At 41.1% G+C, this 14,387-nt stretch overlaps 2 protein-coding genes across 2 annotated transcripts in view; both read left to right on the top strand.

Moving 5' to 3' along the window:
* The window catches only part of LOC118263279 (cytoplasmic dynein 2 heavy chain 1), a 53,608-nt gene extending 42,721 nt beyond the window's left edge, over positions 1 to 10,887 (top strand). Inside the window, exons 49-71 of the mRNA XM_050705636.1 lie at positions 271 to 433; positions 722 to 887; positions 1,300 to 1,498; positions 1,913 to 2,127; positions 2,447 to 2,543; positions 2,677 to 2,813; positions 3,055 to 3,264; positions 3,561 to 3,774; positions 3,928 to 4,028; positions 4,323 to 4,479; positions 4,609 to 4,763; positions 4,882 to 5,069; positions 5,342 to 5,451; positions 5,654 to 5,944; positions 6,361 to 6,510; positions 6,771 to 6,890; positions 7,167 to 7,359; positions 7,868 to 8,016; positions 8,209 to 8,349; positions 8,778 to 8,876; positions 9,069 to 9,213; positions 10,087 to 10,322; positions 10,804 to 10,887. Coding sequence (XP_050561593.1) covers positions 271 to 433; positions 722 to 887; positions 1,300 to 1,498; positions 1,913 to 2,127; positions 2,447 to 2,543; positions 2,677 to 2,813; positions 3,055 to 3,264; positions 3,561 to 3,774; positions 3,928 to 4,028; positions 4,323 to 4,479; positions 4,609 to 4,763; positions 4,882 to 5,069; positions 5,342 to 5,451; positions 5,654 to 5,944; positions 6,361 to 6,510; positions 6,771 to 6,890; positions 7,167 to 7,359; positions 7,868 to 8,016; positions 8,209 to 8,349; positions 8,778 to 8,876; positions 9,069 to 9,213; positions 10,087 to 10,322; positions 10,804 to 10,887 — 3,720 coding nt within the window. The remainder of the gene's footprint in view (positions 1 to 270; positions 434 to 721; positions 888 to 1,299; positions 1,499 to 1,912; positions 2,128 to 2,446; positions 2,544 to 2,676; positions 2,814 to 3,054; positions 3,265 to 3,560; positions 3,775 to 3,927; positions 4,029 to 4,322; positions 4,480 to 4,608; positions 4,764 to 4,881; positions 5,070 to 5,341; positions 5,452 to 5,653; positions 5,945 to 6,360; positions 6,511 to 6,770; positions 6,891 to 7,166; positions 7,360 to 7,867; positions 8,017 to 8,208; positions 8,350 to 8,777; positions 8,877 to 9,068; positions 9,214 to 10,086; positions 10,323 to 10,803) is intronic.
* Positions 10,888 to 11,164: 277 nt separating this feature from the next.
* Positions 11,165 to 14,256, top strand: LOC126912590 (cytoplasmic dynein 2 heavy chain 1-like). Its single transcript, XM_050705309.1, has 6 exons — positions 11,165 to 11,292; positions 11,677 to 11,799; positions 12,091 to 12,226; positions 12,742 to 12,867; positions 13,246 to 13,388; positions 13,702 to 14,256. The coding sequence occupies exons 1-6, from the start codon at positions 11,248 to 11,250 to the stop codon at positions 13,867 to 13,869; spliced, it is 741 nt and encodes a 246-aa protein (XP_050561266.1). The 5' UTR covers positions 11,165 to 11,247; the 3' UTR covers positions 13,870 to 14,256.
* Positions 14,257 to 14,387: the final 131 nt, after the last annotated feature.

Genomic DNA, 14,387 nt, shown 5'->3' with positions numbered 1-14,387 from the left:
AGATATTATGTTAAAGTTTTAGATTTTTTGAAGATTTTAAGTGACAAAAATTTTTAAAATTTTTAATAAGTTCTTTTACCTTGTACAAACCTTTACATCCTTTACAAAGCTAATTCTAAAATTAAAAACATGCTACGAGCTTTATTAAAATTCGAAAGACGATCAAACTGGCATACATTTTTCCTCTTATTTATTTCCTAATGGCATAATGGCCTTACTAAGATTGGATTTAAACTAGAAAATTATAAAAACCATTGTAACATATTTCAGGCATTAACCTCAGCAGCCGAAGGCAAGCGTACGATAGCATTAATCCGCGAGGGCGCTGCCAGTAAGGACGTACTGGCCGCCATCGAGGCACTGCGGCGCGCGCGCAGCCCGCATGCATTACCGGCTTTACTGTTGCCCAATGCTGAGCCCAATGCTATTCGAAGTAATAATTTAACACTTTTTGGTTTTCCATTATCAGTACGAACTAACCGATTCCTCCAATAAAAAAAGTTCTGTATACCTACCTCCTTTATGGAATAGGGGTAAACCAACAAATGGATCACTACATGGTGGTGATCAACGCGGACCCGTCTCTAAAAGTTGTACTAATTTCTGATCTTTAAAAGATAATAAAGGACCATATTTGCAATTGACATAACGTTACATTAATCATTTAATATTGGTCATTTTTACATTCACTTTTGTATATCATAAAATTCCTTGTCGACAGACATAAAAGAAAACCTCGGCATTGTGATATGCCTAGACAAAAACCAGGAAAATCTATCCGATCTAATGGAAAAGTACCCCCTACTGTACAACGATGGTACCATAGTATGGTTGGAGCATTGGACTGACGATACGCTACGTCAGTGGCCACGCCTACTAGTGCAGAGGTAGCGCCATCTATTGGTAGTAGTACCGACACTATGTGCACTTAGAATTGAACGTATGTAGCACCCTGCACTTGTTTCAAGGTAGGTAGCGTGTTTTGCACTCACTATATATTTATTTAGATATTTAATGTGTTGAATACTGTTATTAATATTTGATTTAAAATTTAAAGTTGTGTTTAATTTCTTACTAAATTGAAAAAAAATCAATCTTAATCTCATCTTAGGGTGGTTTTTATGATCAATAAGTTATGAGAAAATGAATTAGTGCTTTTACTGTTTTAGTTCATAACATTAAAATATAGTTTTGTAAAAGTTCAACTATACTACACAAGCTGTATAGTAGATTAACTAGACTAGCAGTTATTTAGCCTTCTATAGCAAAATGTAGGTACAAATTGCCGTAACATTACAGATTACTAAAAGAAAATGCAGTGGACACGTCAAAGGAACAACTGGATGCGTTACCAGTAGACGGGTTCGTGAACATCCACAAGAGTATCGACGTGGAATGGAAGAAGGCGCCCTGTCGATATGTGAACTTTATTAGGACTTACTACAATATTATCAATAGGAAGAAAGCTGCGCTTGTTCAGAGGCAGGCTATGCTATCGGTGAGAAACTGTTTTTGTATTCTTTGAGGATTTAGTTCGATGTTCTAATATGTGGTGGTTTAATTACAAGGAGTGTCGGGTTCGATTCCCGGGTCGCACGATTTCACGAAACGGAAAATTTCTCAGTGGTAGCACGGAGTCTGGAATTGTGTCCAGAATATGACAATAGCCTCACCCCTATTACATGGGACTTTTAATACAAATAGTGGGTGTACATTGTATAGCGGCATTACGTGTCGTAATGAGCATCTCTGCCTACCCCTTCGGGGATAAAAGGCGTGACGTTGCTTGTTATTCTTCATAAATTTTTTTACAGCTCTTGAACGAACATGTATCAGCACTACATTAGCGCCATCTACAGTGGGCAAAAACAATAATTTCTCTGACTACGAAATCTACCCAATATCTTTTCAGGCGGGCGTAGAAGCATTACGACGCGGACGTAGCGAAGTATCCGCGCTACAAGCCGAAGCAGCGAAGCAAGAGACGGAGCTGCGCAGTAAGCAGGCGGGCGCGGAGAGCGCGCTGCAGCAGATCTCCGCCACGGTACGGGCGCACACGCACCACAAGGACGACATGCAGGCGCTGCAGCGGAACGTGCAGATGGAGAATGAGAAGCTGCAGGCTCAGTAAGTAATATTATTATGTCGTATGTTACGTAACAATGTACCAAACATGTGGTAGATTTCCATGTCAAGTTACTGGAGCCCATCCCCTCGTCCCAAAGGACTGGTAATGCGGTTATAGCTCCTCAAGTGTTAAGCGTGTCCATGAGCGGGGCTGATTGTATCCCATCAGATGGTATTACATATATGGAAGTACTATAAAAAATGCTTCATAAAATAAACGTACACGCCCTCTGTATTCTCCAGTCAATATGTCAAAATGAAAGAACATTTTGATATAAATAATTTTAAGAAATTACATTATACTTACATTTTATTCTAGAAAAAAAGAAATAGAAGCGGAGCTAGCTGCGGTTGAGCCCATTATAGCGGCAGCTCGGTCCGCAGTCGGCGATATTCGACCAGAATCTTTGAGTGAGGTAAGTTCATAGGTTTTAACTATTATCAGGAGTCATTATCACATTATCACTATGGCTATGCACTAGATAACTAGGTACCAGAGCTAAGTTGGTATTCGTAAAAATATGTGATATTGTTATTCCCGTATAACAGGTACGATCACTGCGTGCGCCACCGGAGGTCGTACGAGACGTATTGGAGGGGGTCTTACGTCTCATGGGTATCGCAGACACTTCGTGGCATTCCATGAAGAATTTCCTGTCCAAGCGAGGAGTTAAAGAAGATATTAGGTAACATTTAAAATAAGTATTTTTATGACTGTTGCGTTTTGTTCTAAATTGTTTCTATACTACAGGTAAAACTCGCCCCAATCTGTTTTAATAGATTGTTGACTTTATTACAAAACTGTAAAGTTGAAAATCAATTGCAAACATATTTCTAGATGAGAATTACTCAACCTATTGGTATCTGTAGGTATTTTCAAGTTACACAATTGTATTTGATTTTGAAACATATTTATTTAATTGACAGATGTTTAGACGCGAGTCAGATCAGTCCCGCCGCGCTAGCTAGCGTGCAGAAGTTACTAGAGGTACGCGGAGGGTCGTTCGAGGCAGCGACGGCGAAGCGCGCGTCGGCGGCGTGCGCCCCGCTGGCGGCCTGGGTGCGCGCCAACATACACTACGCCGCCGCGCTGCAGCGCGTGCAGCCGCTGCAGGCCCACCAGGCCAAGCTCGCCAAGTAAGCCAGACATACGGGGCTTTGAACTAACGTCATCCGTTCACATAATATTGTACATACACAACAATGTATGCTAAATTGATAGTATACCAACATGCTAGATTAATAAAACCATGTTTCTAAAATTGTATTTGCCATTTAATTCCAAATCCAATGTTTGAAATGATGATGATGTTTTTTTTTTGTAATTGGTAGTTCAAATAAGTTGAAGTATTTTTTTCTTTTAACCCTTACATAAACTAGGATTATGTAAAATCGATCATGTAACTTATAATTCCAACTCAATTTGCTACTAGAAACCTAACGGACGCGGAGCAGCAGATGGCAGCGCTGTCCACCGACCTGAACACGGTGGAGGAACGAGTGGCGGCGCTACAGGAGCAGTTGGGGCAGAACACCCGCGAGGCCGCGGCGCTGGAGCTGAAGCTGGCGCAGGCCAACGCCACCATCACCACCGCCACTGGACTCATCGACCAACTCGCACATGAATATACTGCCTGGGAGAACGATGTCAGTACTTGTATTTTCTTTTGTTTTTATTGGTGTATTTAGATGTAATTTTGATAAAATTATTACCTCATTCTGCTGGTGTTCTTCTTTTTTTATTTAATATAAATATACGTTTTTCCTAACTATACATGTATTTCTTATCATGTTTTCCAGTTGGAGAACATATCAAAAGAAATATCGCAACTCAGTCAGAGATCACTACTATCGGCTGCTTACATAGTGTATTTACCAGATGTCACTGAACCACAAGCCAGGTAATATAAAATTGTTTCATTTCGTTTGCCGTTTTTTCTCTGAATAGTGAGGACACTGGCTTACTTATCGAATCTATTTGCCCTCCTCGACAATACTAGATAATCGAGAAACGCGACGAACGTCTTCACTGTACTGTAAAGCGGGGTGAATAGAATTCATAGGGTGAATAGATACAGAAATGGGGTGAATAGATGTTAGAACATTTTCTCAACATTTATTCATCCCTCTTCTGTATCTATTCACCCCGTTTTACCGTTGCCTACCGTTGTCAATTTTATTTAATATTTTTACAGGGATTACGTTACTAAATGGAGTGCGCTCATCGGTTTCGAAGATGCATCGTTCTCTGTAATAAACTTCCTGTCGTCTACTGAGAAGCAGTTAAAATGGGAAGCCGATGGGTTGCCATCCGATACTACTGCTATTAAGAACGGTGTTTTAATTGATCAGGTAACACCAAGCACGTAAAGAAAATCTAGTCACACTTTTGAATTTGAAACAAATAATTTCATATTGCTTTTACCTTTTCTTTTCATATGGTTTAAATACTGTTAAAATACTTTAAACTCTTTATTATAGTTTTTGGAGAGCCAAAAGTGTGGGTTCACTCCATTGCTAGTAGACCCAGACGGCGAGGGTTTGACTTGGCTCAAGAACACACTGGCTGACTCACAGTGTGACTTTGTATCGCAACGCAGTGAGAAGTTGATGACCACCATGCAGTATGCATTCAGGTATTTATCATATGACATTAAGCTACTACAATTTTGAACTTTATTTTAAAGGTATAAGGTTGAAAATCTATTGAAGATATACATAATGTGGCTAACACTGTCCGTATTTGTCCACCAGACTGGGCCGCACCGTGGTAGTGAGTGACGTGGACAGCGTAGAGTGTATCCACAGTACCCAACCCAGTACCCCGCCGGCCGCGGCCGCCCGCCTGCTACTACAGAGCCGCGCGGCCGCCGCGCTGGCTCCGCATGTCGCCGCCACGCTCAGTCCGCTGTACTTCACTCCTACACTACATGCGCTCACTGGTAACTACTACTTATACTATAACATATAATAAGGACCTCACCAGTATACTCGGGGTATACCCGAAATTATAGGTAACATGCACATGTTGACCATTGAACGTGCTTATTGTCATACATTGAGAACAGTTACAAAGTCACTGCTAGTTTTTAATAAGCTCAGTATCTTTTTTAATTTTCCAGTAATCATACTTTCTCAGTAATTGCAATAAACAGTCTCCGCTATACTAGAGACAATAAATAACATTCATTTTACCTTTCATTACCTATTATAGATCAACTCGTCAACTACGCTTTGCAACAGCAAAATCCGGAACTTTATGAGAAGTCTAGAGAGATCAAACTGAAAAAGGCTACTCTACAGAAACAACAGCATGAGTTACAGGTACGTTAGTCATTCATTAGTTATTTTCTTAATTCAAGCTCGTTTTAAATCTTTCTAACGTAATTTCTATTACTAACGAGATAACTCGACTGGTTTCGAGCCACGCAAGGGGCTCATGGCTCAAGTCATAAGTCAAAACATTAAAGCATAATATGTCTCACGAAAGTCAACTAAATTCTTTCATTTTGACTTGCAACTCTAGGAAAATCTCCTCCGTGAACTATCAAACAAAAGCAACATTTTACAAGATGCGGGTGTACTAGCCTCGCTAAGTAAGACTAGGGCCACCAACGACACTATAGTCGAAGCTTTAGCAGCTGCTAAGGAAGTGGAGCAAGCGAGCCAAACTGCCTGTAAGATGTACGAGGCGGCGGCGCAGAAGGCAGCTCTACTGGCGCTAGCCACCAACGGACTAGCCACGCGGTGGCCACTCATTGCTCTACCTGTGGATGCAATACTTGATGTCTTTGTTGATGCTGTAAGGAGACAGCCTGTGAGTAAACTGTCGTTTTAAATAAATTACCAAAGTACATAAGAGGTTTTAAGAACTTGAATGTCGAATTTGCGCCCACGTGGTCACGCAAGTGAGGTTTATGATCCTTCACTCATTATCCTATAATACCAATCACCTTAGCTATCACAAGTTAAAAGACTAATGCCCGAATACTCAAACGCTACTCAATTTTAAGTTGTACTTAAATATCGTGCCATCTCTGTCATTTTATAAGGAATTGATAGTGACAGAACTACATTTGAGAGCGTCTTAAAATTGAGTAGCGTTTGAGTATTCGGGCATAAGCCCACTAAAATGTTCTATTGGTCAAGAAGCCTTAAACTACACTAGCGCCTCTAGTGGCGCCAAAACCCTAATTTACAAAGATTTTTAATATTTTGTCAATTGGGTTTTAGGACCAAACAAACATAAATAACGAGGAACTGATCAAATATGTGACGAGGAAAATTGTAGAGAGAGTCCTTTTGAGCTTACACAAGAAGGACAAGTACGTAGTCGTGTTGTACTTGTTGAAGCAAGTTTATGAGGATTCCATTCCAAACGAGGTAAGTATATATGTGAATTTGTATGTTTATAAACGCACCTACGACACAAAAGAAAATCCTAGCGTACTGCGTTTAAAAAAGAAACAATTAAATCCAAATAAGTAGAATCCACCTTCTAATAACTATGAATAAAATAATACCACGCATTTGCTATAGTTAGGTACAGAAAGATCAATCAGATTTCCTAGATTTGATTACTTCAATGGCAATTACTTAACTCATTTAGGTACTAATCCTTTTCACATATTTTTTCTTTTCAGCTATGGCAAATATTTATAGGTAATCAAGATTTGTTGGAAGATGTTGGCAATGTTAGCGAAATTAAAAATAAACACGCCTGGATACCACAGGATTGTGTCAAGAAAGTTGCTAAACTCAAGGTAAGCAATATTTCTATTGCCATAGGTGTATCTATGGACGGAATATGGACACAAATCCAATTCGAATAACCCACAATAACAAGCCGATACTGTATAAATCGAGTCAAAGACATATTGTTGGATAGTCGAACTTGCACTTTTTATTTTGTTTGGCGATCTAAAGTGCCTTCTTGGTCTAATTGAAATAAATAATTTTGACTTTGCAGTTACGTGACCAATGAGGCCGCTTGTCGAAAAACACTGTAAACATTTTCTGATATTGTACTTTAATTTCAGATTGTAAACGAAGATCTATACAACAGGCTGTCGCTACAGAATGAGGAACTATGGAAGGAGTTTATGAAATCAGGAGATATAAATATAATTAGCAAGCTGAAACTAAGTGCGTTTGAAACTGTAGTCGCCGTGTCAGCCACTCGACCCGACAGTGCTTACCGAGCTATTGTAGCTTTCGTTGATCAACTATTAGGTATATCGTCTTTGTACTCATTTATTATGTTGTTTATGTTTAAGAGTTAAGAGTACTCCTTCTCCTTCTCCTTCTCCTTCTCCTTCTCCTTCTCCTTCTTTTTCTCTTTGTCTTTCTCTTTCTCTTTCTCTTTCTCCTCTTTCTCTTTCTCTTTCTCTTTCTCTTTCACTTTCTATTTCTCTTTCTCATTCTCATTCTCATTCTCTTTCTCTTTCTCTTTCTCATTCTCATTCTCATTCTCTTTCTCTTTCTCTTTCTCTAGAATAGTATTTTTCTCTAGAACTTTCTCGTTCTCTTGGCAATTATGTGTAGAACTCTTTCTCTTTCTCTTTGTTTTATTTTTTAACCACGGAACTAAAATAAATGTTCTATAAACATAACTTAGGGACCTTGGTAAATATTTATTCAAACTTCTCCAAATTCTGCCAGTAGTCATCCTTCTATTCGGTTCGATACAACGATACCACTTATTCTAAAAGCTAGTAGGTATAAAATTGTATGTGTTCAGGTGCAGGAGTAATATCAGGCGGGCAGCCAGTCCGTCGCGGCGCGCTGTCAGCGCGGCGGGCGCGGCGCGCGGCCCGGCCCGCGCTACTGCTGTCGGCGCATGCGCAGGACGCACTCGCCGCCGCCGCCACCAACACGCAGCTCACACATGTAAGCGAAATCTTCAACATTTTGCTATCAAACCACGGGGTTTTAAGCATCATAAAGAAAAAACACACCTGTCCTATGTTTGAATTTTGTTTATACCAAAAACCAAACAAACACAATTTTCTTGCTGCTTGAACCGCCGGAACAAAGTCCTGCCTCTATCATTATTTAACATCATGGTTAATTTAATTTCAGGTGGGCATAGAACAAGGCAGATCGGCTTGGGAAGCAGCTCTAGAGAGTTGTCGCAGCGGTAGCTGGCTCGCTATTGTAGTTGGAGCATCACCGTTCACAAACGACCTGCAGGCCTTCATTACTGCATACCTTGAAACACCGGTAAGGGGGCGACCATAAAATACGTGAGGTAGCTTCTTTTTTAATTTTTTAAATCTCCTTCCCCTAGTGAGATGTCGTGAGATTTTATTCAACCCCCTCCCCCTAGTGAGATGTCGTGATATTTTATTCAACCCCCTCCCCCTAGTGAGATGTCGTGAGATTTTATTCAACCCCCTCCCCCTAGTGAGATGTCGTAAGATTTTATTCAACCCCCTCCCCCTAGTGAGATGTCGTGATATTTTATTCAACTCCCTCCCCCTAGTGAGATGTCGTGAGATTTTATTCAACCCCCTCCCCCGTGAGATTTTATTCAACCCCCTCCCCCTAGTGAGATGTCGTGAGATTTTATTCAACCCCCTCTCCCATCCCCCCAGATGTATTATTTTAGGTATCGTATAAATTAAATTGTTAAAAATGTATAATTTCAGGCGGACCAATTCCATGAAGACTTCAGGTTGTGGATTTTGTCAGAGGACCGTGAAATCCCACCGCTCATATCTAATGCCTGCGTTAATATTATACTCGAGGTAAGAATATACAAATTAAGTAATAAAGCATGATGGTAAGCAATCTAGCTTTACCCGAAGCACCGAAAAAAATTACACCGGAAAAATAAACGCACTGTCGGCCTTTTGGAGGGAAGTATTGGAATTTCGGTAATCCCTAATATACGCCATTAAAACTGAAGTCAGTTTTAGTAAGTAGGATATTTTGCCCAGGCCCCGGAGGGTGTGAAGAACAACATAATGGGCACGCTGTACGCGTGGGGCGGGTACTCGGCCGACGCCAACTCCGTGCGACTGCACGCCGCGCTCGCCTTCTTCCACGCGCTCGTACAGGAGCGACGTGCTTATATACCTCAAGGTAAGTGGTCGTCCATTAATCACATGAGGTTTTTTCAACGGTTGTTTGGTACCCGGGTATTGGTGATATGTGGTGAGATTTTAGATTAACCGGTACCCCCAACTCAACAACATGTGTATTTTTTTAACTACAGAAAATAAGTATGACTGGGTTCACGATCGGTTTGTCGGTAATACAAGTACCGTAAAAAATATCATCTAAATAGTTTTAAGTAGGAATGCATAATTATAATGTAAAGAGTATATCTTTTAGGGTGTGAAGTGACAAATCCTACACTGGGCACGCTGTTTTAAGGTTTAAAAATCCCGCGTTCGGTGAAAATATAATAACACGTGATATTTTATAAAGCCCCCCGTACCCCCTCCTGATGTTTTGTGATTTTTGTCGATCCCCCCTCCCCTATTTGAGTCTCACGTGATAAATGGACGTACCCAAAGTGTAATTCGTTGTAATCTTTATAGCTTGTATTTTTTTTATAAACCATTAGCTGGGCCCGAGATTTTGTACGTGTGGTAATGTTTTCCTGCGTAAATCTCGATCCATCGGAAATTCTGGGATAAAAACCACTTTGTGATCCACAACCTCCTCTTTTACGGAAGATGGATTAATATCTATATTACCTATGCCAATAAAAATACCAATTTATTAAAATATCATAAAATTCTAATTTACTAAAGGTTTTAAAGCTAGGTGAAATACCAACGTGTAACAAAAATATGTTACAAATACGTTGCGTATACGCAACCACTTTGATGCAGATACGTAGCGTTTACGTTTGAACTTAATTAAGAATTTAAAAAACGTGTGTTCTTTTCTTTATAATGTAGTAATGTGTATGGAAGTTGGTTTAGTAGTGTGTATATGGGTGTGCAGGCTGGTCGCAGTGGTACGCGTGGGAGTGGGGCGAGGCGGTGGCGGGCGCGCGCGCCGTCCGCGGCGGGGCGGGCGGGCGCGGCGTGGCGGCGCTGTACGCCGCGCGCCTGTGCAGCGCGCCCGACGCGCGCGTACTGGCCGCGCTGCAACGCCGCGCAATGCCCGACGCCGCTACCGCGCCGCGCTGGGCACCGCTACCGCTCACACAACCACTGCCGCACTCTACTTCTCTCAGGGTAAGCAAGCCTACAAATTGCCCGTTTGTACAGCGAAGGCGTTCGCAGACGCCGCGCTAACGGGCCGTTGTCGTGGCGTCAGTGTAGTATAATAAATGAAGACTCGGCATTAGCGCCGCAATAAGAAAGCAGTAAACAGTACGCCAATTTACTGCGGCGCAAACACCTTCCCTGGACAAACGGCCAATTTGAAGGCGTTGAAACTCTTTCTGCTCTATTCACTTGGCTAGTTCTCTATTTTTAACCACAGCTTTCTTTGGACTTTCTCTCAGATCTTCGCAACTTATTGTACTTTTCACAATTCAACCTAACGACTTGTTTCATTGTTTCCAGTATATTAACAACATCGTAATGTTTTCGTATTTTATATTTACAGGAACACAGCTAGCCTTAAGAGCAGCTAATTTACAAAAATCGAATCGCCAGCAACTTTGTGCCCTACTTGCAAACTGTCGCGTTTTGGGATATTTTATATTTACAGGAATACACAGTAGCCTTCGACGCTCTCCCAGACATCGACTCGCCACAACTCTTGGCCCTACCTGCAAACTGTCTTTACATATAAAAACGAAACGAGAGCGTATTCGGCGCTCTGATTGGCTGGTGCGAATGAACCAACCAATGGAATCGCCGAACGCACTCTCGTTTCGTTTTTGTTCAACGCAAAGCAGAGGTTCGATGTGTTGTGTTTATTAGTTAGGTACATGAACATTGAAACAATCACAATATGAACATTGTAACTGTGAATTTTTTTAATAATGAGTCTAGTCAACAATGTAATAATACGTCGACAAAATGCCCACATATAATCAAGTTTAACTTATTTACATTATTTGTTACAGAATTGAACTCGACAGTCAGTGTAACCAACAACATTGATAACATAACGCCATTGAAATCCCTTCTCTCTCTGTGGAAGAAACTCATGTCGGGAAGTCCATTCATTAAAGGAGACTATCAAATTAAAGAGGTTAGATAATCATATTCAAGATTAAGTTATGCTCCCCCGCGCGAGAAATGGCGATTGTCTTTTTGATTTTGTCGTTAGCCGAGTGGTCGCAAGTGCATTTCGGGCAAGGGGTCTCGGGTTCGATTCCTATGTCGGGTAAAGTATTGCTGTTTTTCGGTAAAAAAATCTCAGTTTAGAACTGAGTCTGGAAATATGCCCGGTACATGACAATAGGCTCACCCCCCTATTACACTTATGACTTATAAAATAATTGTGAAAAGTGGGTGTACCTACTTACAATGTGGTACAGTGGCATTACGTGCCATAATTAATAATGTTCACCCCTGCCTATTCCTTCGGAGATAAAAGGTGTGTCGATATTAACTATTATGTCATTGTTACCAGTGCGGGGGCGGGTGGTGGTCGTGCGTGTGCGAGTGCGAGGCCCGCGACGTGTGCCGTGCCGCGCCTGCGGTACACGGACATCTCGCCCGCGCCGCACGAAACGCAAGGGGACTGGCGCTCACGGTACTGGCTTATAGTCTATTATTCAACTAATACTCAACAATAGTATAATTCATTATTGCACAGAACTAAATTATTTGCACAACATTCCATTTTTCATCCATTCTTGTATGTTTCTAAAAATAGGAAAATTTCATTTCATCGTCTCGAATACACACACGACATCCGCAATCCCAGAGAAGTTACAAGTGCGTTACTGACCTTTAATGTGGAGGAGGATGATTAAGGCGATATAATTAGTTACCCAAGATTGTAGTTATATTACTTTGAAAATAAAACGTTCGTATGTTATAGGTAAGCGACGAATGGCAAATGTTATGGAGCGGGCCGACGACAATGGACTCGTACGTCAAAGAGTTTGGCATCAGAGCTCGTGCCGCACTCGCGCGACTTGACACCAAACAACCTGCAGCGGACTATATGCCTACAGGTAAAGTACTTCAAATAATAATCCTGTGGTCGCCTAGTGGTCGAAATTCGACCATATACGATTTAATTTACAATACCACCTCAAGGATGATTTTTATTTAACGAATTGCTATTAGTTTTATAAAATTCAAATTAATATATTCCGGCGCATCATGAACAGGAAAACTCTATTCATATGAGACGTGAGAATATCATCGCAATGTCTGTCGATTTTGACGTTTTGTCAAATACGATCAGATACTATGCATGGTTGTGTGTGTAATGTTTTATTTATTTATTGATTTAATGTACTTTATAAGCATTATTTTTGAAAAATATTAGCTTTCTGGACTTCTCCTACACATAAACTATAAGTGTACCAAATTTTATGCTCCTACGTCCGCACAAGTTTCGTTAAAAAGGGTCCAAAGTTTTTGCATCACGTATTAATATATAGATAACATTTTAATTATTTGAGAATAATAGCCGTAATTATGTGATGTGAAAGTAATCGTTTTATAACATTGCATTGTTTAGAAGTGGACCTGCGTTCGTTCCTGCGTCCGTCGCGCGTGATATGGGCGCTGCGGGCGCACACGGCGGCGCGACTCAACTGTAACATACACGCACTCACTCTCTCCGTCAAATGGAACTGGAACGAAGGTAACCGAGGGATTCTGTATCAATTTAATTCTATCCATACATTATGGGTATTTAACTGACAAAAACCGTTAAAATCCGTGATTATTTCAAACGCAAGTCATTAAAGGCTTCATGTGAAGCCATCTTAGGATAACCTAAGGTCTCCTAAGATACTTCCATTTGCATGGTACATTTTAAAAGAAAATTCTGATACTGCGAACTTCCAACCTTGTAGCACGGTCCGAAGATACGATCATAAGGTTGTTTACTGATAGATGAGACCCCTCCCCGCTTACCCCATACAACAAACTTGTATAATATTCAATGAAGTCTAATTTACTTGACATTTAGCCCCCTAGAAAAGGCTACAGCGCTTAGTTTAAAGCTAATTCCTTGCAGGAGAGAGCACCCAATCGGGTATAGTGGTCCGCGGCGTGCGTCTGTCGGGCGCGCAGTGGGCGGGGTCTGCGCTGGCGCCGTGTACTGCCGCCGCGCCGCCACATGCGCCCGCGCCGCCACTGCTACTGCGGTACGTGCTGCAGGTCGGTTCAATTCTTTGTTTTAAAACATCATACCTACTTATGCAATATAATAAAAAAATCTATTAAACGCATTCTAGAGCTTTTTGACACTGGACAAGGTCAAATACTACAGATCACTAGACGACTCCATGCAAAAACTCGACTGCAGAGCAAAAAGGCTTTTAGGTTTGAGTCCTTCGATTCGTTTCCTGATTTCAATTCACGGGTTCAAGTATCAGATTCGATAACTGTACATCCGGAATTTAAAAAACCGTAATTTGTAATGGAACTATAGTCTATATTAATCTGAAAAAAAAATACTTATTGCTTTCAGGAGTCTGACAACGAGTTGGTTTGGGAGCGCAGCGTCGAAGTGCCGGTATACAACAACGAAGCGCGCGAGTCGATAGTGTTCAGTGCGCGTGCGCCGCTCGTACAACACTTCGAACCTGATCTAGCCACGTTACACGCTATCGCACTGTTTATAGCCGCCAATGATTAGAATATTTCTAATTTAGTTATAAAGGATGTTACACGAAATATAATCAGAATTGAAATATAATACGGTAAAACGGGGTGAATAGAATTCAATAGATATTAGAATATTTTCCCAATTTAGGGAACAGAGAGTAAAGTTCCCTAAGAAAAGGAGGATCCTCCGACCAGGCGAGGTGATCAGCCTGGCGGGCTTTCTGCCCAACTGTTGTTCGTTGGGATTTTCTATCCGTGTTAATTCGCATGCAAACTTCATATGTGCGATGCAGGAATTTGTGACGTCATCCGTTGATTTGCTCGTCGATAGTCTATGTGCGACTTCTGTCATCTGTCACTTGTCAGAGTGTCGCCACATCACTCCCCCCCAAGACCGAAGGTCGATCCTGTTGAGACGGCTGTATGAGCTTTGTATACTAGGTAAGAAACTTTGCACCTTGAGAAGGCACAGAAATCGAAAAATATTTACAAGGTTATTGAACTTAGTCTTAAATATTTTTGCACAGTGTTTTTGCTACACTTCCTGTA

Source organism: Spodoptera frugiperda, chromosome 27 (genome assembly GCF_023101765.2).
Source record: "Spodoptera frugiperda isolate SF20-4 chromosome 27, AGI-APGP_CSIRO_Sfru_2.0, whole genome shotgun sequence".
Classification (NCBI taxonomy): domain Eukaryota; kingdom Metazoa; phylum Arthropoda; class Insecta; order Lepidoptera; family Noctuidae; genus Spodoptera; species Spodoptera frugiperda.
The sequence above is the reverse complement of the archived record's forward strand: the minus strand, read 5'-3'. Positions and strand labels throughout refer to the sequence as shown.